This window comes from Pygocentrus nattereri, chromosome 14 (assembly GCF_015220715.1).
Source record: "Pygocentrus nattereri isolate fPygNat1 chromosome 14, fPygNat1.pri, whole genome shotgun sequence".
Lineage (NCBI taxonomy): Eukaryota > Metazoa > Chordata > Actinopteri > Characiformes > Serrasalmidae > Pygocentrus > Pygocentrus nattereri.
In genome coordinates, this window is record NC_051224.1 from 39,481,205 (window position 1) to 39,508,912 (window position 27,708).

The 27,708-nt window shown below is 41.8% G+C and overlaps 1 protein-coding gene across 5 annotated transcripts in view; it reads left to right on the forward strand.

Annotated features, from left to right (window-relative positions):
• The window catches only part of mettl22 (methyltransferase like 22), a 60,551-nt gene extending 33,211 nt beyond the window's left edge, over nucleotides 1-27,340 (forward strand). For 3 of the 5 annotated variants that reach the window (XM_037544762.1, XM_017706963.2, XM_017706962.2), the window contains exons 2-11: nucleotides 3,207-3,347; nucleotides 11,559-11,807; nucleotides 12,889-12,929; nucleotides 13,014-13,158; nucleotides 20,626-20,697; nucleotides 20,868-20,924; nucleotides 21,022-21,102; nucleotides 21,254-21,356; nucleotides 24,467-24,635; nucleotides 25,335-27,340. In XM_037544762.1, coding sequence (XP_037400659.1) covers nucleotides 3,242-3,347; nucleotides 11,559-11,807; nucleotides 12,889-12,929; nucleotides 13,014-13,158; nucleotides 20,626-20,697; nucleotides 20,868-20,924; nucleotides 21,022-21,102; nucleotides 21,254-21,356; nucleotides 24,467-24,635; nucleotides 25,335-25,367 — 1,056 coding nt within the window. In that variant the 5' untranslated portion in view covers nucleotides 3,207-3,241 and the 3' untranslated portion in view covers nucleotides 25,368-27,340. Of the gene's footprint in view, nucleotides 1-3,206; nucleotides 3,348-11,558; nucleotides 11,808-12,888; nucleotides 12,930-13,013; nucleotides 13,159-20,625; nucleotides 20,698-20,867; nucleotides 20,925-21,021; nucleotides 21,103-21,253; nucleotides 21,735-24,466; nucleotides 24,636-25,334 lie in introns of those variants that run through there. The other 2 variants (XM_017706964.2, XM_037544763.1) reach the window with 2 other exon arrangements.
• Nucleotides 27,341-27,708: the final 368 nt, after the last annotated feature.

The following is a 27,708-nucleotide window of genomic DNA, read 5'->3' on the forward strand; positions in this document are numbered from 1 at the left end:
TGCGTGATTAAAGAGTTCTTCAGACTGAAGATGGGTCTGTATAAAACCTTATCAAAAAGGTTTCCGTATAGTTTGAGTGCTCATGGTTCTATATAGCACCATGATATTTACTGATTAAACCTCGAAGAACCGTTCTTTTAAGTGGTTTTATGGTATTAGTTTTAATCTACTTGCTCTGGTGTCCCAGGTGGTTCCTAGTGCGCTGCTAAGTGGTTGCCATGGTATCGCAGGTGACTGCTGAGATGTTGCTAGGTGGTTGCTATGGTATCTCACATGGTTAATAGGGTGGGGTTCATGGACTTGGGTCATCATGATAGAGTCTAAAAATCGTAATTTAACGGTGATTGTATGAAAATCATAGGTCAGATCAAAAAGCCGTATGCAAGCACACCATTCCTGATCAGACGGAACATTCCAGAGTTGGAACGGTGCCGATATCGTGGAAACTGCGGGATGAGCTAGAGAACAAAAATCCAACAAATATGGACAAATATGTCTTTACAGTGGTGGTGATGGGAACCAGGCGTCGCCATGACAACACAGATATACACGTTTTATTTACCATCCAGAACCACCAGAGAACCTACACAAGTCTTCTGAGTTTATGTGGAATATTGATGATGGAAAATAGTGGAAAATCTGGAATAATCAGTTTTCTTTGGGGACTATTTTACAATACAATGCTTGGCATATACCCCTCCAACATCAGTGGATTAGGACAAGTTTTTTTTTATCAAAACCTTCTCTAAGCTATCATAAAAGAAAAGGCAGGCAATGTGTTCATGACGTTTTCATGTAGGAACGTTCTGTGAGGAGCTTTTAGAGGAGGACGTCTGGTTCCTATCACCACCACTGTAAACAGCTCTGACTCTTTAAGTTGCTCCAAAACAGAGATTTTCACATCAAACCGCTCTGAATCACTTGGTTTACATCTTAACACTGTTTGTGCTGCTGAATCAGTACACTCACACAAACGTACACACTCTTAAAAAAGGTGGTTCTTTAAGGGTTCTTTAGTAAAATGAAAATGGTTCTCTGTGTAAATGGGCAGTCGTGGGCTGGAGGTCAGGGATCTGGGCCTGTGACCGGAAGGTCGCCAGTTCAATCCCCAGTGCTGACAGTCCATGACTGAGGTGTCCTTGAGCAAGACGCCTAACCCCCAATTGCTCCCTGGGCGCCGTGAATAGGCCTGCCCACCGCTCCGGGCAGTCTGCCCCCTATTGTGTGTATGTGGTATTTCACGTCACGGATGGGTTAAATGCGGAGGTGGAATTTCCCCGTTTGTGGGATTAATAAAGTATAAAGTATCAATTAATTACAAGCAAAAAGAAAACATGAGCACTCAAAGAACCCTTTGCATGATTAAAGGGCTCCTTGCATTGTGAAATGGTTCTTTAAATTGATGGAGAATGTGTTGATAGTTCTATACAGAGCCTTTTTGAAAAGGGTTCTGCTATAGTTACAATGTCAAGCTTGTTAAAATAGAAGAACCCGTTTTTGGTGCTACATAGAACCATCTTCAGCACATTCTCCATCAGTCTGAAGAAGCAGTTCACCATGCAAAGAACCCTTTAATCATGCAAAGGGTTCTTTGAGTGTTCATGCTGGTATATAGAACCGCCAAGAGCCCTTAGGGAACCATCTTTAAGTGTGCACAGTTAAAGCGTTTGTGTAGAGTCAACCAAAGATACACGATCTACACTCGATTGAAAATGTAAGCAAAAGTAACACACTTTCTGCCAGCTGCATCTATTGGCTGCATAACTAACAAATAAACAGATATTACTCAGCTCTGTCACCTAAACATGTTACAGCAACTACTTTTAAATACTTCTGTATTTTAATAATCTCCTTGATGTCTCAGTAAAGGCATTTACTGCTTTATTTTATTTTCCTGAACCCAAAACACAAAGTGCACATTCAGCTTGTTGTTGCAGCTTTAAATGTGGAAAATAACTGCAGTCTGCTTAAATAATTGCAGTCAGCTCACAGCGTTGCAATTAGGGGCTTATGTAACCTATGAAACCTGTTTTCACGGGCCTGCTATGCATTTCTGGCCCATTTCTGACCCACAGGTGTTTATTTGTACTGTATTAAAGGGGTAACTTGTACGGGGAGAATCACTCAAAAGAGGCCCTGAATACTCTGTAATCGCTCTCTCTGGTATGAAGCAATCCGAACCAAACAACGTGCAATGAGCTCAGTATATGGAGCTTCCAGCCAGCCGGGATGCCCCTGCCTCGGAGTGGTGAGGTAGGCGCCGGACAGATTCCAGGTGCATACTGCCGTACTCCTTCACTCAGTCACTCGACTGTACTTGATGTCCAGTATTGAGCGGCACGTTTTCATGGTGTGAGTCTATTGGGTCACCAGTTCATTCCAGCGATGTCAGAGTGAATTTAGGACGAAATGTGTTTGTGACATAGTATAGTCTCCCTCAGAGAGCGTTGTTCAGAAGATGGTACGGAAGCGAAATGACGGGATCACTGATCCCTTCTCATTGCGGAAGCTGTCTGAAAATGTGATCGATTACACACACGTCAAGGTGTGTAGCGTGTTTTTTTGGCTCAGATTGCTTCATCATAACGGGAGTTACAGCAGAATATTCAGGGCCTCTTTCAAGTGAATCTCCGTGTATGTCTAACAGAGAGCCATTTGGGATTCAACCTCACGTGCACAATTCCCTACAGGACGTACACCGATCAGGCACGACGTTATGACCACCTCCTTGTTTCTACGCTCACTGTCCACTTTATCAGCTCCACTTACTGTATAGCTGCACTCTGTAGTTCTACAGTTACAGACTGTAGTCCATCTGTTTCTCTGATACTCTGTTACCCTGTTCTTCAGTGGTCAGGACCCCCATGGACCCTCACAGAGCAGGTACTATTTGGTACAATTTGTGTTGGTCATCCTTTAGTCCTTCATCAGTGGCCACAGGATGCTGTTGGTGGACTATTCTCAGTCCGGCAGTGACACTGAGAGTCCATGGGGGTCCTGACCACTGAAGCAGATGGACTACAGTCTGTAACTGTAGAACTACAGAGTGCAGCTATACAGTAAGTGGAGCTGATAAAGTGGACAATGAGCGTAGAAACGAGGAGGTGGTCAGAATGTTATGCCTGATCGGTGCACACAAATTGGTTAGAAGCCAGATTGTTTGTTCTGTTGTTTTCATTATTATTCTTTTTGCTTTTTGGCCCCAGGAGCAGTGTGCTGGAGAGGACTTGCAGGGGTGGCCATGGACCAGGTCGCCTTCCGGAGTGACACTGTGCTGTCAGATGTGCACCTTTTGCTGCCGAATGCTCGTCATCTCATGGCTCGGCTCAATAGCGTAGGACAGCCAGGTGCGGAGGGGTGCGGAGGGGTGCGGAGGGTGGTCTGATCACGTTGACTGTTTTATTAGACGCTGTTGATTTTCTCTGGTTTTTAAAGCTCTTCCTTGTCCTGATTCCAAAATGCCATGCAGGGCTGAAGGAAGCAGTTGCGAGATTGTGAGGGTTGCCGAAGAGTGTCTTCAGATTTGACTGAATACTTTGGCCTAAATTACATAATAAGGTCAAATTTGCCTTCTAAAATATGCGCAGAAGAATTTATATGCTTCTTGATTTATCAGTGGTCTCCTGTGTTAGGGATGCAAATTCATTTGTCTGATAACAGACCGGGAAAGACGCAGCACAGCCAAATATCAATGACAAAACTGATAGTCGCCAATTAAGTGGCTCCTGATTGCATAATATTTTTAATAGGCCTTTAATGTTTATATGCTCTTGAGCTTCGTGTAAACAGCTTAATTGTGTCATTAAGTCAGTAACAGGCACTGTCCTGTGTAATAACCCTTGGACATCCTCTGTGTTTAATTGTAAGCCCTCCAGCTCCCCTCACATTGTATTGCTGCCGTGGTAATGAGTGTTTGAAAGCTGCTTGTTGTCCTGTATGTCTCACCAGAGCTTTAAGCCACAAGAATCCGGCATCGATTTTGTGTCCTGGTTAGTTCATAAGGGAACCGTTCACACTGATGAAGTTCACGCATTCCACCGGAGTGTTCAAGCAATGCCTTCACCATATCACAGATGTGTTGTTACATAGAGTTACAGCCACAAACCGAATTACAAACAGCTCCTGGGTAATGACTTTTACCACCCACAGTCTTGCAGTCTGCTTGGTTTTGCGCGGTGGATCTGGTCTCGCACCTCAGCCCTGCAGCGTTTTCCTTTGTTTTTTCCACAAACCACTTTGGGATGAACTGTGGCAGCGTGATGGTAACGGAAATTGCTGTCATAGTGTTATAGTAATACTGTTCAAAGAAATCCAAAAAAGCTGGCTGATTCAGTAAAATTAGAGTTTCCACTGCAAACTGTCCTCCAACTAGAGCTGAGCGATATGAAGCGATACAAAAATATTATCACTATCATTATATTTCACAATGCACAGTATGTGACCAGACAAAATATTAGTCACCTGTGATTAAAACGCATTTAATAGCATTTAATACCTCCACAAGCATGAATAACCGCTGTGATTCGATTTGGCATGGACTGGACACGTTTCTGGATGTAGGCGACATCAAGGTTCAGCCACTCATTCATTGTTCTAGGTAGTCCCACAGATTTTGAAGAGGCATCCTGAAGTCTGTGATGAACATGATGCCGAACATCATTCAAACGCTCGCTAATCCTACCTGTCGCTATTCTCAGACCTTATCGGGGAAGACAAACCCCTGAGGTGTATACGAGCGCTCCTGCATAGACCGTGGCCTATTATATTCTCCCCAGTCCAGCCAGCTTCTGAATTGAGCCGGAACTGCCATCAGCACAAGCTGCTTTCAGAATAAGAGGCGGCAGCTTTCTCCAGACACGTTCTCCCTGCAGATGAAGTGACCCCTAGAGTGGCGGAGCGAAGCTGAATTGGTCAGTTCTTCTCTGCATATTCCGTGAAAGCAGTTATCTGTGTGAGGGTGTTGGAGAGCACGCTTTCTGCACACGTCTCTATCTCTCAGCCGCTCTTCTGAGAGTGCTTCAGGTAATCGTGATATTTGCAGTATTGCAGTGACTGCAGTAAAAGCATGAATTCCAGAATGGAGTGGTTGCCATGTAATGAGATGAAGCTACACGTAATGACCCTTAGTTTCTTATGCGTCTTACCTTCATCTCAAGTGGAAGTTCCTTACATGAACCCCGGTCTGAAAGAGTGTAATGGTAGTCTGGTTTTATCTTGAGATTAAAGGCATTGTTACTGCTATAGTTGTGAAATGATGACTGCAGGAAAATTAAAAGTACAGTTCAAAGACGAACCCCTTGTTTCCGAGCGTCACCTTGGGGTACTGCTTGAGATCTTCCCTCTGAAATGAGACCCTCTAATAAAAGAGCATCACTTCATTAACAGCTACCAGCGCCGCTCTGTAGGCGACCCTGCCCGTCTGCAGGGACAGCAGAGGAGGGGAAAGTTCAGCTCCTCACTGCTGGGCTTTAGTCACATTTAGGGATCATACGCCTTCAAAGAGGGGGGCAGTTATTTATTATCACCCCCCCTAATTCTTCAGTGATGTGAAGCTGAAGTCAGAGATTCTCCAGATTCTTGTTAGAATTTTCCCGTTCCACCTTAAATGGTGCAGCAGTGACATTCTGGCGCTTCCAGTGTCAGAACTGCTGGACTATTTAAGGTGGAACGGGAAAGTTAGCCAGCTCGCTACAGAGATGTCAGGACTACTAGTGATGTTTTCATGCTTGTTATGAAAAAAAAGGACGATAATACTCTGAAACAACACTAAACTAAGATAAAACGGTGCTTATCGTCATTTTTTAACAGAGAAAATTCTCACGTTTGTGTATTTCTTTGGTCGCTTGTTCTCCGTCTTGCTGTTTTTCTTTTTTTCTCATATCTCTCTAGATAAAAACCTCCGTGTGGAGGGCCATGTAGCCCCAACACTTCACCCTACCCCTCTGTCTGTCATTCTCTAGTCCTTCATCAGTGGCCACTGGACGCTGTTGGCTGTTTGTTTTTGGTTCTCCATCCAGCAGCGACACTGAGGGGGTTAAAAACTCCAGCGGCAGTAGCTTGTTTTGCTTGCATTATTGATATATTATAAATAAGTGCATTGACTAGAGGAACTTGGGGTTTAGGAAGTCGCCCCAGATGTGTGTTTATTATATTTATTACGAGACTGCACTGTAAAAATATCTTAGAACGTCAACACATCAGCAAAATAGACAATATATCTCATATTTCTCATGATGACATTGTCGTAAGAACGTTATGAGATTATTGTATGCATTTCTGCTCATTTCTTACTTGTGTCTTATTCCACGGGCAGGTCGTCTTACTTGTTTTAATCATTATTTCTTGAAATCAGAAAAATTACCTTCATTATTTATTAAAACAAGTAAAAGAGTCTGCCCAAGACCATCACTAGATATCCATCCATCCATCCATCCATCCATCCATCCAATATAGAAATAGATTAAATAATATCATGATACTCTTTCAACAGTCTCATAATGAGAAATATTAGATACATCAACTAAATTTACGGTGTTTTCACCCACTAAGCTTTTGCAGTATGTGGCACTCTGAGACTGGTGTAAAATTAAAATGCTAAAGCTCTGACCAGTCACAAAGCAGGACAAAGCGATCAGTAAATGTGTAAAACGTGAGCAAAAGCTAGATCGTACTTAAGTAGGCGTAAAAGTGATCAATCAGAATTATAACAGTGCATATAACTGTCTAAATGGAACTGCTGTCGCAAGCAAAAGTTTTGGCGCCCTTGGTTAAATGACGTTTTCTGATTGACATAGTAACAAAAAGGTAACACGTCCCTCTATAGAGATCATGCTTTAATGTGTTTATTTGGTGAAATTAATACAGTGAAGAAATTAAACGTAAAATGTGGCCTTGAAAATGATTCCAGTGTTAAACTGCTGCTGTCGGAAGAAAACCTTGCTCTACATTGTGTGTAAATTTCATGAAGAATGGACCAAAAGAAACTTCGGATTTAGCTCTGGGAAAAAAAATCTGGTTCCATTGACGTACACTGCAAGTAAAGAGGGGTTTTCCCTTTTACTGTAAAGTTATCATTTTGGAGATTTTCGGAGATTTTCTTCCAGGAGCAGCGAAATAGAGCAGTTAAAGCCGTACAATAAAGTGCCTCTGTAGAGAAGTCACCCCAAAATCATCCAGAACTTCAGTAGACAAGTCGTTACAGCCGACTTCTATTTTTAGCAGTTCAGAGGAGGAGAGGTGGCAGAGGTTCAGAGGAGAGGTAGCAGAGGTTCAGAGGAGAGGTGGCAGAGGTTCAGAGGAGAGGTGGCAGAGGAGAGGTGGCAGAGGTTCAGAGGAGAGGTAGCAGAGGTTCAGAGGAGAGGTAGCAGAGGTTCAGAGGAGAGGTAGCAGAGGTTCAGAGGCGAGGTGGCAGAGGTTCAGAGGCGAGGTGGCAGAGGTTCAGAGGAGAGGTAGCAGAGGTTCAGATGAGAGGTAGCAGAGGTTCAGAGGAGAGGTAGCAGAGGTTCAGAGGAGAGGTGGCAGAGGTTCAGAGGAGAGGTGGCAGAGGAGAGGTGGCAGAGGTTCAGAGGAGAGGTGGCAGAGGAGAGGTGGCAGAGGTTCAGAGGAGAGGTAGCAGAGGTTCAGAGGCGAGGTGGCAGAGGTTCAGAGGAGAGGTAGCAGAGGTTCAGAGGAGAGGTAGCAGAGGTTCAGAGGAGAGGTAGCAGAGGTTCAGAGGAGAGGTAGCAGAGGTTCAGAGGAGAGGTAGCAGAGGTTCAGAGGCGAGGTGGCAGAGGTTCAGAGGAGAGGTAGCAGAGGTTCAGATGAGAGGTAGCAGAGGTTCAGAGGAGAGGTAGCAGAGGTTCAGAGGAGAGGTGGCAGAGGTTCAGAGGAGAGGTAGCAGAGGTTCAGAGGAGAGGTGGCAGAGGTTCAGAGGAGAGGTGGCAGAGGTTCAGAGGAGAGGTAGCAGAGGTTCAGATGAGAGGTAGCAGAAGTTCAGAGGAGAGGTGGCAGAGGTTCAGAGGAGAGGTGGCAGAGGTTCAGAGGAGAGGTGGCAGAGGTTCAGAGGAGAGGTAGCAGAGGTTCAGATGAGAGGTAGCAGAGGTTCAGAGGAGAGGTAGCAGAGGTTCAGAGGAGAGGTGGCAGAGGTTCAGAGGAGAGGTGGCAGAGGTTCAGAGGAGAGGTAGCAGAGGTTCAGATGAGAGGTAGCAGAAGTTCAGAGGAGAGGTGGCAGAGGTTCAGAGGAGAGGTGGCTGCTTTCGTTTTTGTTGACGCCAGACAGTCACAGAGACTCTTTAATGACATCGTAAGTCACTGTAAGTCTCCGAGTGTCTGCTCCTCTATTACACACTCTAGCTGTCATACAGTGTCTTGCATCAGTGTAATTAACTTAGGAATCTCCTGACGCTCCTTCTCTCCGGCCCTGTCGCCCGGCTCCTGCGCATGAGTTGTTTATAGTCTGAGAAAAAAACCTTCAGTGACGTGACGTCTTCTTATTAAATGGAAGCCAGCGAGCGACTTCCACCTCCGGCTTCGATGACGAAGTGATCAGCAGTGTTTAGTTGGTATGTTTTAAATTCTCCTCCTGCTCTCTCATACAGTAAGAAGAAGTCAGATATGTGTTCCTGTATGTTTTTCAAGCTTCCTCCAATAAAATGATCAATCGCGGTTTATTAATTATTTATCGTTCTAATTCAGAATTGCTTATTTGCCCAAATTTGACCCTAAATTTTTTTTTTTTTCATTTGAAAAGCTGCAAATTTTGATAAAATAAGGTAAATATTTTCCATAAACAGTGTTATTTTTATTATGAAAGTTATTATGCAAGTTTAGAAGAACCTGAATATGAAAATAAGCTGAATAGAGTTTTTCCAAAATGACAGATGTAGCTGCTTCAGCGTTATGACTGAGCTTAAACAACTCTAAATGTCTAACGTTTAGAGCGCAGCATGAGTAATGTTTATTTATTCGTTAGTTACACTGTCAGGAAAAATAAGCTTCTGTGCAGAAATGTTTAAAGTAAATGTACCTTTACTCAAACAATGTAAATCTTCCCTAAACGGTACAGCAGTGGATTTAAGATCCAACTGCGTACCTTCAGTACGTTGTCCAAGGTGAACAGGTTTATAGTAGTGATTTTTCATAACCTAATCATTTAAAAACAGAACAAAAAACTAAAAAACTGGAGACAAGACAAGCTGTATGGAGTCTGTACAACTTAACATATATCATTTATGATTACAGTACAAATATATTCAATAACTAAAGATACTGAAGATGTACCCTCGAGGGTACCACCCCAGTGTGTGTGTGTGTATATATATATATATATATATATATATATATATATATATATATATATACACACACACACACACACACACACACACACACACACACACACACACACACATATATATATATATATATATATATATATATATATATATATACAGATAGATATATAGATAGATATTTTCTCTTCCAAGGAAAAGTGTAGCTCTACACATGAATCTGTAATTGTAGACGTTAAAGTAAAGTAAAAATCTGGGAAGCAAAATAATTTGGCCCCTTTAGGCTTTTACATTAACAGTTGCATGCAATAAATATAAAAAGACAAATCATTGATCCTTATTTATATGACAACTGATCATGAGCTAAAACTTCATGATCGTGACAGCCCAAGATATATATATATACACATTTAAAGCACCGCACAGTAGAAAGCACCATATCTGCAGTTGAGCACATTTCAAGATACAGACGCAGGTTATATTTTCCTCTTTTTGGATTTTTTCCCACTTTTCACCTCAGTTTTGATAGAGCTTCCATGGTTAAGTGTCTTTCACAGTGGTGCTCTATAATGTTTATTAGATTTAGAGGCAGATGTATGAATTTGTGCTGCTGTTTTCCATCATATGAAACGAATTAGTTGAAGATACGTGTATAAAATGATTTTATTATGATGGATTCAACTGGTATTTTACACGTATCTAGAGTGATTTTCTCCTCAGTTTAGTCGTATCTAGTTCGATCACACAATGCCACCAGCGCTAGGAGGGTGAAACCTTGCACTGGCTTCCACCGAGACTTGTTAAGCACCACCGCGTCTTTTTGAACTGCCGATAATGCAGCGTCATTGGACAGCCGAACACGCTAAGAGGAGAACACTAATCTCCACTGCTGTTACGTCAGCTAACAGACGTCTGCACTGGCTAGCATTGCATTGGGTGATGGGGGAAGACTGAGGGCCATCCTACTGAGAGAGTTTATTGATAAAATATATCCTTGAGTCATTATTAATCTTTAATTTAGAAATGATTAAAACAGAGTATAGAGTCATTGTAACTAAGGCTGGCAGCCTCAGGTAGGAAAGGGCCTAATGCTTTCAGGCGAGGGGCGTTCGTGCCAGGCACTGCTTAGAAAGCTGCATGCAAGAAATACGGCCTGTTCGGTAAAAACAAGCTAGCTTTTGGTGAGGAGATGAGCAGCAAGCAGAGTCGGGTCGTAACTCTTAAATAATTAACAAGGCCCACTATGGAGAAGTCGTAAAAATGGTCATTATCTGACAAAGCATAGTAAATTTAACATCGTGAATATAATGAAAGCCAATGGGAACCCCAGGATGCTCAGAGAGGAGGAGTGAAGAAATCACCCAAGGGGGGGCAGTGAGCACATTTGGAAAAAGCATATAAAAACTGATGGATTGGGTTGGATCTTGGCATTTTTGGCGATCCGGAAGCCGACTTGTCACCTGAAACATAATAACTGAACAGGGCCTTCTCCTTCCTCAACAGAACCACCGGCTGAAGTTTGGTTTTTCATTGTTCTTTAACCTTTTTTACATTTTGCAAGAATCCTTTGATTTTAATTATCCGTTTTTGCATTAGAGAACAGAACAAATTAGCACTAAAACCTAACTTGGAATTAATTGATAAGCAACACACACACTTTTTTTATCCACATCGGCTGGGACTCGGGGTAGGAGGGTGAGGCGCTCTGAGTCCCGACACTACCCACCCAGAGAGAGTCCCATTGATGGCTGTAGCATCAGCAGGGATTGAACTCACCCGTTCTATCTCACGAATATGATGTACTAGTATAAATGATTATATTGGTCAGTGCAATATTCAGATCACTACTTCATTCTCCCGACTGCTCTGCTTTTGGCTCTCAACGAAGGCGGTCGCTCTTTTTCCCTCTCCTCTCGCTTATCTCTCCGGCTTCGCTTCTACAGTTGTGTTTATTGTCTATGCTCTCTGTTGAGAGACTCTCTCTGCGCTGTTCTTCAAACTAAAGGAAAATGGATTTGATCAAATGGTCTCTCAACGCATTTCACACCATCTCCTCGTCGAGAAGTCCGGGTTCGGGGGAACCAGCCTGTTTATCCGCTCCCTTTCCCCATGTATTCCGTGTTCTGTATTTTTTCCTCATTCCGCTCTTCCTGTCCTGTCCTGTCCCCCACCCCCTTGTCATGTTGTATGTGCACGGACGGGTTGATCAAAATTTCGCTGGTTACTTTGGTGACTGTGTGACAATAAAGGCTTCATTCATTCATTCATTCATTCATTTTCTGTGTCCAGTCTTCGTGTCAAAGTTCAGGATTCTGCGGGAGGAGGAGCAGGTGGAGGTTCAGGACTCTGTGAAAAGTGACCTGGGCGTGTTGCTGGACGAGGACGGAGACCTTGTTGTGACAAGGAAGCCCAACCGCATGCTGTGTGACCGAGAAAAGATTCATCCGGTCATCCTCAGCCAGGCCGGAGAGGCTGTTAGCGACGAAGAGGACGATGAGGCAGAAGACAAAGAGTGTGCAAAGGACATCATCAGGATTGGTAATGGGGTTCTATCGTCAAGTGTTTCTTTATTTGTGATTTTATTTAAATTTTTTTGTAAAAACTCCCCTCAGATTAACAGAACGTGTATTTTATGATCTCCACATGTCACTATACACTTACGATTCACTGCTGAAGGCCAAAAATCTCCGCCGCTCTTTGTGTTGTTCTCTAAAAGTGATGTTTCCAGAGCAGATCACTGAAGAGACGCCGTCTGTTTATAGTTTAGAGCCCAGATTTGGGGAAAAACGGGTCGACTTTCAGTAGAAAAACAAAGTTCAGCTTCTTTTATTATAAGGGTTTAAAATGACGTCACCGTCTATTAGACTGGAGAGAAGAGCTACAGCCTCACACGACGCCCAGCTTCTGAATGGAGCTTATGGAATATGAACGTTATGGAGAACATGACCAAGTGCAGTTTGGAACCACCGGTGGTTCCAAGGAGTTTAAGAGGCTGCGTGCAGTAACTGGTTTGGCTGATCAATACTTCATTGTGTTAAATCAGGAGTGCTGCTGATGGAATTTAATAAATCTGTGTGATGTCTGGAGGCGTCCAGGAGAAATCTGGAACCACACTTTGTTCTTCAGACAGGCTCACAGCACATCATCTGCTTTTTTCTAAATCAGAAATTTGTTACTTTTTTACTGTATTTATGTTTATTTTAAAAAAGTATACTTGCAGCACATCCAGGCAGAGGCACACTGTTTTAATAATAATCGAACACCTTTTTATGTCATTTTCGTCCCGCAGCTTTTTGAACATTGTATTTTGTGTCCTTGTTATTGAAACGAGCGATTCCACATTTTTGAATGGCAGTGCAGTCGAGCTGGTTAGATTAGATCTCGTCCTGTAAGAGTAATTTAGTTCCTGTCGTTATTGTGTCTCCATAAATCCTGCAGGGCTGGTTTCCCAGAAACAGATTAGGCTAGTTTTGAATTCAATCAAACTCCTCTTGGCTATTTCTCCTCTGAAAATCTTATTTAGTCTAGAACTGGGCTCCTCTGTGGCTCACAAGGTTTACTGGATGCAGAGTATTTATCATTTTGGCTGCTGACCACTTCATTGGCATGCTTTCCACAGAGCACACGATGGCCACGCCACTGGAGGATGTTGGAAAGCAAGTGAGTGCACACGTGTCCATTAAGTTGTGGTGCAACGATCCATTTTGCCCTGTTTTGTGGAGTAACTTTGGCTCTGCTCAGCAGATCTGGCGCGGAGCTTTCCTGCTGTCTGATTTCATCCTCTCTCATCCTGCTGTTTTCCAAGAAGCAACAGTCCTCGAGCTGGGAGCAGGAACTGGCCTAGCCAGCATCATCATGGCACGTGTCGCCAAAAAGGTGTACTGCACAGGTAAGTGTTTAGGGGCAGGTCTGGATCATCAAATGGGTCAAATGGGCACGTGCCCAGGGCCCCAAACTGCTAGGGGTCCCCTGTGGGCTATTATGAAAAAAACCTAAGCAGCTGTTTTGACTTGCAGTGGTAACATTCCCAGCGTCATAGTTTTATGGCTGATCATAATACTGATGCTCTCCACGTCTTTCCTGAACGGCGTCGTTTTCTCCTCTGATCACTACTTAATCACCATTACACTTTGCACCATCACCTCGGTCAGGCTTTCAGGTTTTTTAGCAGTTATCTAGTGTTGTTGTGGATGTACCTCGAATTCAAAGAACCTGATATTTAAGAAATGTGTGGGGGGATCTCTAAAGACCTAATACATCGACAGGGTAGAGGATGACCAAATGTCACCCTGTAAGGAAGACTCTCCAGAATGAATAGAATCCATAATCCCATTTAATCCGAAACACAAAAAGAACAGAATCAGAGTCGAAAAACAGACCGAAGGTCAAAACACAAGAAAAGTCCAAAAGCATCAAAGGGAGATCCAGAAGCAGTCAAAGAATACAGAAACAGGGTCAAAGCAATCCAGAAACATCAACAGTGAGGTAACAAGGCTTGGTATGCAGTATAACTGCCAATACTGAGGTCCTTAAATAGGCAGGTGAAATGAGCTGCAGGTGAGGGTTCAGGGTGCAACAAGGGAGAATGTCAGTATTCGGATGAGGCTGACCTCTGGTAGTGAGGCCGGGTATTACACCTGACACACCCAAGTTAAAGAAAAAAGTTGCTGCATCCTTTTTGTCAGCATCTGTGAACTGTTATCAGAGGAAATATATAAATGAAACAGGTTATTTTGGTGCTTTTTCCATCATTATGTACAGTTTTTTTTTTTTTTGGCAACCCCCCCCCCCCCCAATTTTCTCCCTAGTTTACTCGTATCCAATTCCACCTACAGGTTAGGACTCTCCTAATCACAGGATAGCACCAGCGGTAAGAGGGCGAAGAGAACACTAACTGCTAGATCTGTTATGTCAGCTAAACAGACGCCTGTGCTGACTGTCATCACTCTGAGTTTGGTCTGACAAAAAAGTCAACTAAGAAAAAAAAAAGCATAAAAATGCTGAAACCTGTACCTGATTTTCTGAGAGGATGAAAGAGACAGGATACGACATTTTTCTCTATTTAAACAGAAAAGGCTACCTGGGAAATTGACAGCACACCAACGTCAGATGCTCTTCTACAAACCAGTCAGTGTCGAGTATAGAGAGACGCAGCCCACGTAGGTGATGACAACAGGAAAACCGAGTCTAACCTACAGATATAGCAGTGACATGCTGCCATTGTAGTGCCGAATAGGCCTTGTGTACCATTCACTGATCACCAAAAAATGGAATAATAGTAATAATTTTTATAATTTTTATTTATATAGCACTTTTCATGCCGGTGGCAGCTCAAAGTGCTTTACAGGCAGGTGATAAAACATACAAGAAATCATGAATGTTTATTTAGAATCAGAAGAAAATGAAAAAGATCAAATTAGAAGATAAACACCACGAGATGTAGAGTTTTAATGAAATGCTGAGTCAGAGATTTGTTTTTAGATGCTTCTTAAAAGTGAGCACTGAGCTTAACTGTCTAATAAAAGGTGAATTGAGTTCCACAGTTTAGAAGCAGAATAACTGAAAAAGTCTCCATGTTTTCTGTGTTTTACAGAGGGTGTCTGTAGAAGGCCACTATCTTAGATTATGTGCCGGAACATAAACAGACAGACGCTCTGTGATGTAAGCAGGTGCTAGGTTGTTTTGAGCTTTAAAGACTAGTACCAGAACCTTGAAATCTATCCTGAGTGATACAGGCAGCCAGTGCAGCTTTGTTAGGATGCTGCCACATTTTGTACGGGTTGTACGAGATGTATAGTTTTCTTAGGAAGTCCAGTAAGAAGATCATTACAGTGATCAACTCTGCTTGTAACAAATGCATGAACTAGTTTCTCCGCGTTGCTCTGAGAGAGAAACGGCAGAACTTTAGTGATTTTCTGAAATGATAAAAAGCTACTTTAGTGACTTTAGTGTTTACCTGAAGATAAAACAGAGCTCAGAGTCTCAGATCACACCCAGGTTTCATACTTCAGGTTTGGTAATTGAAGCTAAAGAACCAAGTTTCTCATAAATAATTTTTCTCTGAGTTTCATTACCAATGATCAGTATTTCAATTTTTTCATTATTTAATCGTAGAAATTTTTGGGACATCCACTGAGAAATATCTGACACACAGCTGGTTAGTCTGGCTGTATATGTATAGCTGGGAGTCGTCAACATAGCTGTGAAAATGTATACTATGCTTCCTAATGACATCACCATGTACAAAGAGAAAAGGGACTCCACAAGAAATGGCAAATATTTTCGATATAGCCAGGTTCGAGCCCATCCAACCCCTGTTTTAAAACCAGCATAGACCGTGGCTGGTCACCAACAGAACCAGCGTATGATGTGTTTTGGATGCTAGTATGTTGGTCAACCAGCATGACTATGCTGAGTGACCCACTAAACCAGCAGCAGACCAGCGTAGACTGGCATGGACTGTGTGGACATGCTAATTTGTGTTACCAAAATATCCAACACTGATTAGCCATAAACAAAATGTATTGCACTTGTGTCTTTTTAGGAGTATCTACAACCCCACAAACCCACATTTGCAGTCCTCGCAAACGCTGTCAGCAGCCGTGTTTATTAGGCACAGGTTTATATTCGATTTTGCCATAGAGCGTTTGATAGTCTGCTCTGATGATTTATATCTTATTTTGAAGCAGAAGCTTTAAAATCATGTCCTGAGGGTGTCCTGAGTTCTCCAAGCTTTAGAAAATATCTGCACATATAGAATTTAATGTTTTTCTGTGTACGGTGCAGATCATTTAGGTCTCCTGGAGACTGTATGGCATATCTTTTCCTACCCGAGTCTGTCTGGGCTGGAGTTTTATTTGGTCTTAGAGCAGATCTTAGAGGGAATATTGCCTCGTAATTTTGAAACTAGGAGAGAGGTTGTGTGTGGTGGTGATCGGGGGGGGGGTGAAAGCAATGTCCTGAGCCATTATCATCAAAGCACTTTCTTCTGAACAGTCTAGCACATCATACACACCTACGTGAGGCCTGTTTCCAGGTGTTATTTTGAAGGAGCTTGCACAGTATTTCAGAACTCATTCATGCAGGGAACATTGTGTACATGTATAGCAGGTCCAGTGTGACAAATTTGTTGATGCCTCATCATTTTTAAGGGGAATTTCACCAATTTTACAACTTTAAATAGTCAAGATGTAAACAAAGTCACTCAGAGTGGTTTGGTGTGAAATGCTCTAGAGAAACTTAGTCTGAATTCTTCACATTGGTGGTGATAGGAACCAGACGTCCACCTCTAAAAGCTCCCTCACAGAAAGTTATTACATGAAATGGTTATGATTAGGCTGCCTGACATCTGAGATATTGAGTGCGTTTACAAGCACTCAATACTTCGATCATAGTTGGATTTTAGCAGTTACCTGGTTATTCAAATGGTCATGTAAACAGCACGTTCTGATTTCTTAGATCAGATCCGATTAAGAAATCTGATGAAGAGGCTGGATTTTAGCTCAGTAATCAGATTTTTCAGTGCTATGAACTCTTACTCTGATTTCTTTCTAATTTTCTCAGTCTTGAGCATGTGCGAAAACAGACGGCACCGGAAATAAGCGAGCAGCTGAAACCAGATGTGACAAAATGAAGGATTTAAATATTCTTCGTCTTCTAGATGATGTTTGTTCATATTTTCAGGTAAAGTGACCTCGATGTAATCTGATTACTGTCTGACTCATGTAGACCCGAAGTGATTGAACGAGGTGGGTAATCCTGTAAGTAATCTGTTAAATAGAAGAATAATAGACATATAAACGCCTGAATCCGATTACATTCCAGTCTGAACATGTATGTTCTGTGCATGTACGTCGTGTCACAACAAAAACAGAGAACACTTAAACGGCTCTGATCTTTAAAAGACGGCAGTGAGACGGACGTCCAGCTTATGTGTCTCAGAACACGACGTCTTCCTCTCGGCCTTCTTTGATAAGGACGTGGGAAGGACGTTTTCCTGAGTCTGACGTCATTTTAAAGCAGTTAAAAACACAATCACTGCTCACTGCTGCTCATCTCACTCTGACTGGACTTTCGTGATGCTCGTTGTCATGGTAACGTTTACTCTAAGGGGCTTTCATTTTGCATTGGATTACTTGTAGTGAGCATGTAAAAGGAGCTTTTCCATTGGACTGTTGAGTAGAGTGAGCATAAACACCTGAGTCTGTAATTGGAATGTATTCAATTGGATTGGCAAAATCTTTGCATGTAAACACAGGCACTGTTTTATGATCATTTTGAGAAGGTTTTGTCCATGCATGTGTATTTTTGCAATTTTTTTACTGGGTGTTGTGAGGCAAAATAGTCCCCAAAAAAACATATTATTTCAGATTTTTCATTATTTCACAATCATCAGCATTCCATATAGTAGCTCAGAAGACACATGTAGGTTCACTAGTGAATAAAATGGCTATATTTGTGTTGTAGACTTTAATTATAATACATGTTTCTCATAAACATTGATTTATTGTTGGGATTTTCATTGATATGGATAAAACTGGAGCTTTAATATTGGGTGATTTTATCTACAGAGCAGTAAATGGCTTAGGCTGTGGTGTACAGGGCAGTATGTTTGGTCTGTGGAGAGCTCTCTGGAAGCTGTGACTTATCTCAGAGTTGCTGTCTGACAAAAAGAAACAAGCATCGATTTGAGATTTGAGCGTATTATCTCAGGGAACACTGTCACACCTGTTGATTGCTTGAGTGAGAGTGCCCGAGTGGGTGGGTGGTGTTGCGGTTCTCATTACCAAGACTTCATTGTGATCTTCTGGTTGATAAGCTCCAGCTCCGTTATCATCGCTCAGTCCGTCTCGCTGCCAGGTGTCATTTAAAACAGGCTGTTGCACAAGCAAATGCTCAGTGAATTGAGATTGATTGCCAGTGAGGTTGGCAGTCATTGGTTTTTTTGTTTAGATCATTTGTTTTGAGTAGTTTGTCTTTGGGATGAGTCATTTTATCATCTAAGAATAAACAGCACAGGTGCTCCTACATATTGCTTTTTTTATTGAATTTGATTCATTAATAACAATAATAATTTTATTTATATCGCACTTTTCATGCCGGTGGCAGCTCAAAGCTTTACAGACAGGTGATAAAGCTTAATAGTAAAACAAAAAATAAGTATTAATTAAATGGTAAGTTAGAGACAGACCTTTTTGGAAGCTTCTTAGAAGTGAGCACTGAGCTTGATGTGATGGGACATCAGAGTTTTAAAATCTATCCTGAGTGATACAGGCAGCCTGCTCTGCTTCAAGCTTCAGCTCAGCTCTAGCTGCTTTTCTCGCATCTCCGGCAGGAAACCTTTCCACAATAGTGAAATAGTTTCTTGTAAAATTTCTCTCATTCTTCTCATTCACCAGCTTTTTTGTTCTCATTTTTTGGTTCCACCTTAAATGGTGCCTGAGGTGCCAGAATGTAACTGCTTCACCATTTAAGGTGGAACAGGAGAATTCAAATGAGAAGCTGGCCAATGAGAAACGACTTTTAGTCACTTTTTAGTGTTTGACAGTTTCTCGTTGCAGATTAAACGCATCAGAAAACCAGCTGGAGTAATTATAAATATCTTTCAGAATTTATCAATGTCCGTCTTAAATCTCTCTCTTTGCCGTTTCGTAGCTACTAGCTGGGCGAGACTGTTGTCTGTGTTGCTATGGTGACCAGCCGTCTGCGCTGATCTTCAGGGTTAAAGGGTGAATCAGCAGTTCTACATTAACTCCAGCGTTTAAGACCATTTACTGTTAAACTGTGTTGAAGGATCAGCAGAGCTTTATTTTACTGTAGAGGAGGATTATTTTATTATTACCTACTAATCTAGTTCTGCTGTGGAGCCACAACAGGGCAGTAAAAGAGCCTCAGGACCCCTAGACTAGACCCTTCACATACCCACTGTTCCGAATCCTTCTGAGTTATTTAGAGATCTTTTCCACCTCATTCATTTCAAACTCAAAGACTGAGTGTCTTTTGCTCTGCTGACTTCTTTTATGTGGCAATTATTGGTGCACATTGCATGAAGAGTTACATAAGCTGTCTTACGTAATAAGAAACAAATTAGTTTGTCCTGTTTTCAGAAGGCTGCGGTCCATTTTGGTAATTGGTGTCATTATTTTTATTATTCGAGTAGGCCCGCTGATAATGCCTTCCCCTAAAGCACTGATATGAGTCTTGTGTAAATGAGATCATCTTTATTGTTCACCATAATTAGTGGAAAATGAGTGTTTGGTTTCTGATTAAATGCACATATAAATAATATAGCATGTATGTGAGGGTCAGTCAAGGTCTTTCACCACAAACTCACCCAGTCATGACTTTAGGGAGCTGCTTTGTGCACTGGGACTCAGTCCTGCTGGAACAGAAAAGGTTCTTCCCCAAACTGTTCCCACAAAGTTGGAGGCCTGCAATTGTCCAAAATCTTTTGTTCTGCTGAAGCATTAAGATTCCCCTTCACTGGAACTAAGGGTTCTAGACCAGCCCCTGAAAAACATCCCCATAGCATTATTCCTCCTCCACCAAACTTTCCTGCTGGCCCAGTGCAGTCAGGCTGGTATCATTGTCCTGGCATTCGCCAAACCCAGACTCGCCCATCAAACTGACAGACAGAGAAGCTGATTCATCACTCCACAGAATACGTTTCCCCTGCTCCAGAGTCCAGTGGCGGCGCTTTTACACCACGCCATCTGACGTGTTTGGTGATGTGTCGTGCCATGAAGCTCCCGGTGCTGTTTCTGGGCTGATGTTGATGCCAGGGGAGGTTTGATCTCTGCAGTTATTGATCAGCAGAGCATTGGTGTCTTTTATGCTCTAAGCTCCTCAGAAATCGGCGACCCGCTCTGTAACTTTACCTGGTCTGACGCTTCATGGCCAAGTTGCTGTGGTTCCTAAACACTTTTCAGTAAAACCACTCAAAGCTGATCGTGGAAAATCTAGGAGGGAAGAAATTTAGCAAATTGACTTTTGGCAATAGTGGCATCCGATTACAGCACCACCAATTACGCTGGAAATCAGTGGGCTATTTAGAACATTTTTAGACGCAGTTTTAGTGTCTACCAGGTCTTCCAGGTGGTTGTTAGGAGCCCAGATTTCTCTGTAGCTTTTAATCAGTTTTTTTTAGCTTCAGTTTTGGAAACTCCTGTTTTTCTTCTTCCTTATGCAAGTAGATTATCTTAAATCTGATCTCTTATAGAAGATTATATCTTCTGAAATATCTTCTGAAAAATGAATTACTTGTACTTACTGGCAGTTTTGACTAGAAATGAAAAACATATGTGAAACACATCCTGTATCTGTGTATAAAATCTTCTCAATTGTGTGAGTTTTGCAGATGTTGGTGAGGACCTGCTCAGCATGTGTCAGAGAAACGTGGCTTTGAACAGTCATTATACTGAGCCTGCAGGTGAGCTTCATTAGCACATCAATTGTCTAGCACTGCAGGTGTGTTTGTGTCGAGCTCACTTAAGGGGGGGACCTGGCAGCAAATTTCAAATCACATCTTTTCATGCTGAAAAAATGTCCCACACATTTAATAGCACTTTGTTCTTATGCGCTCCTGGCCCTTTCTTCCAGCAGAGCGAGGCGTGAAAGTGCGGCAGCTGGACTGGACCGCGGACGATTTCCTCACAGGTAGGGGGACATGGTGGAGCTGCAAATCAGAATAGGCACTTATAGGTCAGCACGCTGATCGGCTTTTGTAATGTCGTGATGACTGTGTGCTCACCAGACGCGGACGCTGAGTTCGGCTGGAGCGAGGAGGAGGTGGCGGACCTCCATGACAACACCACTTTTGTGATCGCAGCAGATGGTGCGGCAGACTTTTGTTTTATAATCACTTTGGATTGAACTCAGTGCTTGAACGAGACTCAAATCACATGAACATCACTTGTCATTGTCATTGTCCACTCAGCCAGCCTTCATACTCTCACTGAATAACCACGCCCACTCTTTTCCCCAAGTGTGCTATGATGATGACCTCACCGATGCCCTGTTCCAAACTCTATACCGAATCACCAGCAACCTGCGTAGCCCCAGCACGGCCTACTTCAGCATAGAGAAAAGGTAAAGGCAAGTTAGCCGCCAGGCTGCAGCGTGGAATCAAATGCTGTAGATCAAACCTGTCAAGGCGGTCCTGAAGTGCCACAGCAGCTGCATAATTTAATGTTTTCCCTGATTTAGTACTGCTGCTTTTACCCCTCAGCTGTTTACCATAGGAACGTCACTTTAACTTGCATTACCCTTTAGAACGTGCAGTGATTGCAGATGATAACAAAAGCTTTCTCATTAAAACGAGCAACAACTCCGTTCATTTGGCAGTGTTCACCAAATTGAAAGCAATCAAATGTAATAAGTTACGTTGCTTTGATAAAGTAATTAAAATAGTTTCATTATTCATTACCAGAGGTGGACGAAGTACACAAATCATGTACTTGAAGTAGAAGTTCCTCCCTTTAGACCTCCACTGGAGTAAAAGTACTAAAGTATTTCCCTTCAAATGTACTTAAGTATAAAGTAAAAGTACTAAAGTATTTCCCTTCAAATGTACTTAAGTATAAAGTAAAAGTACTAAAAGAGTAATTCTGGCTCTGATGTCCTGTTATCATTTTTATAACCAGACTGGCTTCATGAACTCATTTCAGGTGAAAGTCCTCCAGCGTCTCTCTTGGTAAACCAGTCTTTTAATAGAACGTCATTAATTAGTGGCGCTGACGTCTATTAAAATGATCAGAAGCACAAAACACTGAAGGTAAACAGTTTCCATCAGGGAGAACCGAGTGGCTCTGAAATCACTTTTTACACACAAGCAAAGTTTCAGTTTCAGATTTATTTACAACTTAGTTCCAAGTTTAAGTTGAATAAAAACTGGCTTTAAACTCAGGATCACAGATGAGCTCCTTTACTATGTTGATCTGTAGGCGTCTGTTCATAAACATAAACCAGCCCAAACTCATTTACTATAAAATGAACTGGTGTTTGTAGAAATTCAGAAAAAAGCCGCGTCAGTCTCGACTGCATATGTGGACATATTTCTATATTGAGCTCTATTTACACAAAGTTAGGTTAGTTCATCATTTATGTTGAACAGACTCTCCCAAAGTTTTACGCTGCTGCGCTGACGTTGAACCGCGTGCTGCACTGGGTCGGTATGACCAACAGGTCAAAACCAGCTCTAAACAAAGTGACCGCTGGGCCCTGATTGGTGCTCTGGCTTTGCGCTTCTTTCGTTTTGACATGTTACGTTTTTATACACACAGAAACCAAAAGGAACGACAGATTTCTCAAAATGTAGGAGGAAAAAGTCGGATATTAGACTCTGAAATGTAGTGGAGTGAAAGGAGAAAGTCGCCCGAAATGGAAAAACTTAAGTAAAGTACAGATACAGAAAAAAACTACTTAAGTACAGTAACGAATTACTTTTACTTAGTTACTGTCCACCACTGTTCATTACATTTTTAACAGGGTAGTTAGTTATCTGCAACCTAGTACATTTCAAAAATAATCTTCTTAAAATATTCACTGTTGGAAGTTATTTTAGTGATTGTTGAAGTAACGTCACTGGTATTAAGTTTGTTAACTTTAATGTTAGGGTAGCTGGACCATAATTTCATGATGTATTATTATATAAATAATAATCATAACAATAATAATATTGACAATTAGTTGGCCGTAAATATCAATAAAGAATAATGTTGCACTGTAGAAGTTCTTTTAAACTATAAAATCTGTCTTAAGCCTTGGGTTCACTACATGACTTTTAATGTCGTAACAGAGTATAGAAGACAGGGCGTCTCACACGGTACGACTGAAATACTGGGGATCCACGCTAAACGATGGGAGATTACACATCACTCAACTTTTAAGCTGCTGCAGAACCGAACGGAACCCACAGAACTTGCCTGGACTCGTACTAACTCACACGTTCTCCCGTTATTGGGAGACCCAAATAAACAAACGTGGAGCTGCTGTTTAAGTGAGGATCATGGATTAGAAACGGGATCAGTTTGGGATTTTTAGCGTTTTAAATGTACATTAACTCGACTGTGCTGGTGCCTTAAACTCAGCTCATTAAAAAGCTTCGCCCCACGCGTTGACAGACCTTTTGCCTTTCTTTGTTTACTTGCTGTGTTTTCTTCTTTCGCGCTCCCTGTTTTCATTGGCTGTTGCAGGAATCTGTTCAGATGAAATTGTTGATCATTTACAGTAGAGTCCAGCTGATGAAAGTAGCTGTTTGATAAACACTGATCTACATGAAACGTGATAGGAAGGCCAGAAAATGAGTCTGCGCCTCGTCAGACTGAGAATCAGGACTAAAATCGGGGGTAAAAGTCATGTAGCATAACCATGACTCAACTTTAGCTGGTTTAATCTACTCTGCTCGCCGTCTCACTTGGTCTTACTTATTTTTCTCTCCCTTGTCAGGTGCATTGACATAGGAAGACTGAGTTGGGTGTCACCACATGTCTCCACCTCCTTTATTCATCATTTTACATTATTTCAGGGTTTTGTACTTGCGACTTTGACGTGTCGTGAAATTCTGAAACAACAATAATTTTGCAGGGCCGCTGCTGCAGAATGTATATAGCACAAATGCTGCAACGCTGCTGTGTGCAGAGTCTTGTTTTGCATAAAGAAAAATCAGAATTCGCTTGTAAATGAAGTTAACGGCCCAAAAGTGTAGTAAACACTACTTAGTATAATTAAGTACAAATAAATACAAATACCGGAATATCCCGTGCTTTATGTTTGTACATGTAATGCTAGTAGGTTGTGGAGATGACTACAGGAAAAATGTCCCAGAGCTGCTGTGGAAACGTGCTGCTGTGTATGAGTGACACAACATGGTATAAAATAGTTGGCCATTGGGTTAATTGAGTACTTTTCGTTTAAAATCCAGTTTAAATGGCATCTTCAATTCCAAGTTCTTTTTAATCAGCCAGTAACCATGGTTAAAAAAAATAAATCAGTGCCCATGTTAGTTCGCTCACATAGTGTATGTCCTGAAATGCCAGCACAAATCATCTGAAATAATCGGAGTTGGACTGAAATAACTGTTTAAATGGTACAGCAATACAACACTGATGACTACAGAGCTCTAATGGTTATTTATTCAGTTTCAGGATGGAGATCAGTAGGTCTCTCATGCCTGACTGGATTCTATGATGTTCCTGTAGATTGAACTTCACTCTGCGCCACATGGATGTGTCCTGCGAGGCCTACAATCATTTCCGGCTCTGCCTGAAGCAGCTGGCAGACATGAAGGACGGAAAGATGAAGTTTACGGTGGAGCCAGTGCCCTGCTCTTTCCCTCAGTCCTTCCAGTACGAGCGAGTGGACCAGCTGGTGCGTTTATCTGCTTCTGGATGCATGGATGGATGCATGGAAAGATGGGTGTGCGGATGGATGAATGGGTGGATGGGTGGGTAGGTGGATGTATAGATATATGAATGGATGAGTGAATGGATGTATGGATGGATGAATAGGTGGATGGGTGGGTGAAAGGATATATGGATATATGATTGGGTGGGTGGATGTATGGATGGATTGATGAGTGGTTGGATGGATAGGTGGGTAGATGGATGTATGGATGGATTGATGATTGGATGGATGTATAGATGGATGGGTGGTTGGATGGATTGATAAATAGATAGATGTTCAGTGAGTTAACAACATCGACCAATGTATGGAGTTTCTGCAGTATCTGTACTTTATGATTACAGTCTGACGGTAATAATTGTGGTATATTAGTATATCAGTACTTAAGTAACACTTAAGTAATGGGATTCTACACGTTACATTACACAGCCTCCTCTGAGAAGCGTGATTTGGCTTCAGCAGTGAAGAACACTGGAGACTGGCTACTTTACTGGTCTGCAGATTATCCTGCATTATATTACTGCCACCAGTAGGGGGAGCTGTTGTGTTGTCATTTTGCTCAGCCGTCTCATGTTTCTCATATGTTTAATGTAATTTTCATTTATATTTGTATGTACACTGATTATTTGTGTGTTGCAGTGAACTCATTGCTTTATTTCTTTGCAGGAGCTGTGGAAGGTGTCTGCCTCCGCAGTTTAAACTACACCCACTCCTACCGCCTCAGTCTCCTCACGCATCAGGAGCCTCCCCTAAAAAGGCTGAAAAATACAAGCAGGGACGCGGGAAGTGGGGGTGCTGAGGGGAAGGCAGCATCCCCTGATTTCAGGACTGCAGCTGTTAAAAACAGACATAGTAATACAGAGATCTGAACTTTTTAATAATTTAAATGTAGCTTAAGTTGAAGACGTGCGTTTGTTATATTGAGGAATTTGTATTTTTCTATTTGTATTTATATATTTTTCAAAACCTACAGTAGCTGCACTGTTTAAGTTCACTCTGTATTTTCATTACAGCGACTCAAGTCACTTGCCTCGATAACAACAGACTACAAAACATCCAGATTGAGGTGCAAAGAGAGAGTGTGTGTGCAGAGAGAGAGGCTTTTTAAAAAAGGAAAAAACATCGACTAACTTGATAATAACATTTATATTTCCCACTCAGTGTGCGTTCTGACCGCGCAGCTGTGGGCGTGACACAATTAATTACCGCGCCACACATCATCGGACTGATTGGACACCACTCAGTTAATTTGCATAACGTTTTTTATGAATCAGAGCAGTGAGAGGATGTGCGTCAGAGAGGTGTCAGTTATATATATTATAGTATAGTTATATATATATATATATATTGTCGTCTCTCACCTCATTATAGTGCAGTGTGACGGATTCAGTTTGATGTAATTTATCAAAAAAATTCTAATTAAAAAGGGGAAATAATTTAGCATGACGTCATCACTCACGTCACAAATATACTGCTTAAAATTCCAGCACTCCCAACTCACCTTCCCGCATCCCTGGACTACAGTTCAGAACCCTAAAGCTGATATTCAGCCTTTTGTAGCTACTCTGTGATGACAGCGATGACTCTGTGATGACAGCGAATGTCTGTACTTGAATCTTTAATGTGATGCTTATTATAGGTACTTAAGTTTGTTTTTCTTTTCTTAAGCTTGTCCTGGTCAGAAAAGAGGACGCTTTTTAAACGGCGGGCAGTGTGATTGATTTAATGAAGGCATTGCACGTGACGGAGGTGGTGGAGTGGAAGTCAGAGCTGAATTTTAGTTCATAGATTGCATTTTATTTGCAAATTATCGCTGTTATAACAAACCCTCGTATCTCTGCAGTGGCAGCTTGTAAGAACGTAAATCCACGTTTTTATAAACAAGTCAGTCGTGCGCTTGTGGGCACACGGTATACATGTACAGAGTGTGTCCTGTATTCATACATATGAATGTATGTCCACTACACGGCCCACATTCTTCTCTTTCGATGTAAACTGGGCGGTCCCAGCAGTGTCCTCACCAGTCACAAGGCTGATGTGGTTTGTCTCGTCCACAAAGCTCATCAGAACTGAAGAAACTTACTGGGAGAAAGCTAACCACCAAGCGAAAGCTAACCACCAAGCGAAAGCTAACCACCAAGCGAAAGCTAACCACCAAGCGAAAGCTAACCACCAAGCGAAAGCTAACCACCAAGCGAAAACTAACCACCAAGCGAAAGCTAACCACCAAGCGAAAGCTAACCACCAAGCGAAAGCTAACCACCAAGCGAAAGCTAACAGCAAGCATAAGTGATCTGTCAGGCCAACTCATTTGTCTGCCTCTTGTCTGTCCAGTCATCCTTCCTGTTGACCATGTATTTGTCCCATTCATTCAATCATTCATTCATTCATTCGTTCATTCGTTTAACAGTAAAGTGAATTAGAGCCTCTCCTTATAGAAGCTTTAGTGAGTAGGATCTACAACACGACCTGCTTCACTCACACTGTTGTGTTTCAATCTGCTACAGTGGTGGAGCAGACTGGGAGTGTTAGACTGAGGGATGACAATCACACATGCTCATTAGAATATTAGGCCACGCCCATACAGCCATCAGATCAGATCAGCAATCATTTAGTGTTTTGTTAAATTTCTGTTCAAATTTTCAAAATAAAATATTTTTACTTCAACTTTTTCTAGAAGTTTAATAGATTTTTTTTTTCAATTTTAAATTATACAAACATTTTTAATACACTCATCTTAGGAATTTTGTTCTTTGGAAAAGAAAATGGTTCTATGTAGAACCATAAACACTCAAAAGATCATGATGCATGATTAAATGGTGTTTTGCATCATGAAAAGGTTCTTATAAATGTGCCATAGATGGTTCTATGTAGAACCTATTTGAAAAGAGTTTTATAGAACCAAAAAGCGTTCTTCTGTTGTTACGATGTCAAGCGTTTAAGAACCTTTTGGGTGCTATATAGAACCCTTTTAAAAAGATTCTGCATTGAACCATTTACAGCACATTCTGCATCAGCCTCAAGAACCCTTTCATGATGC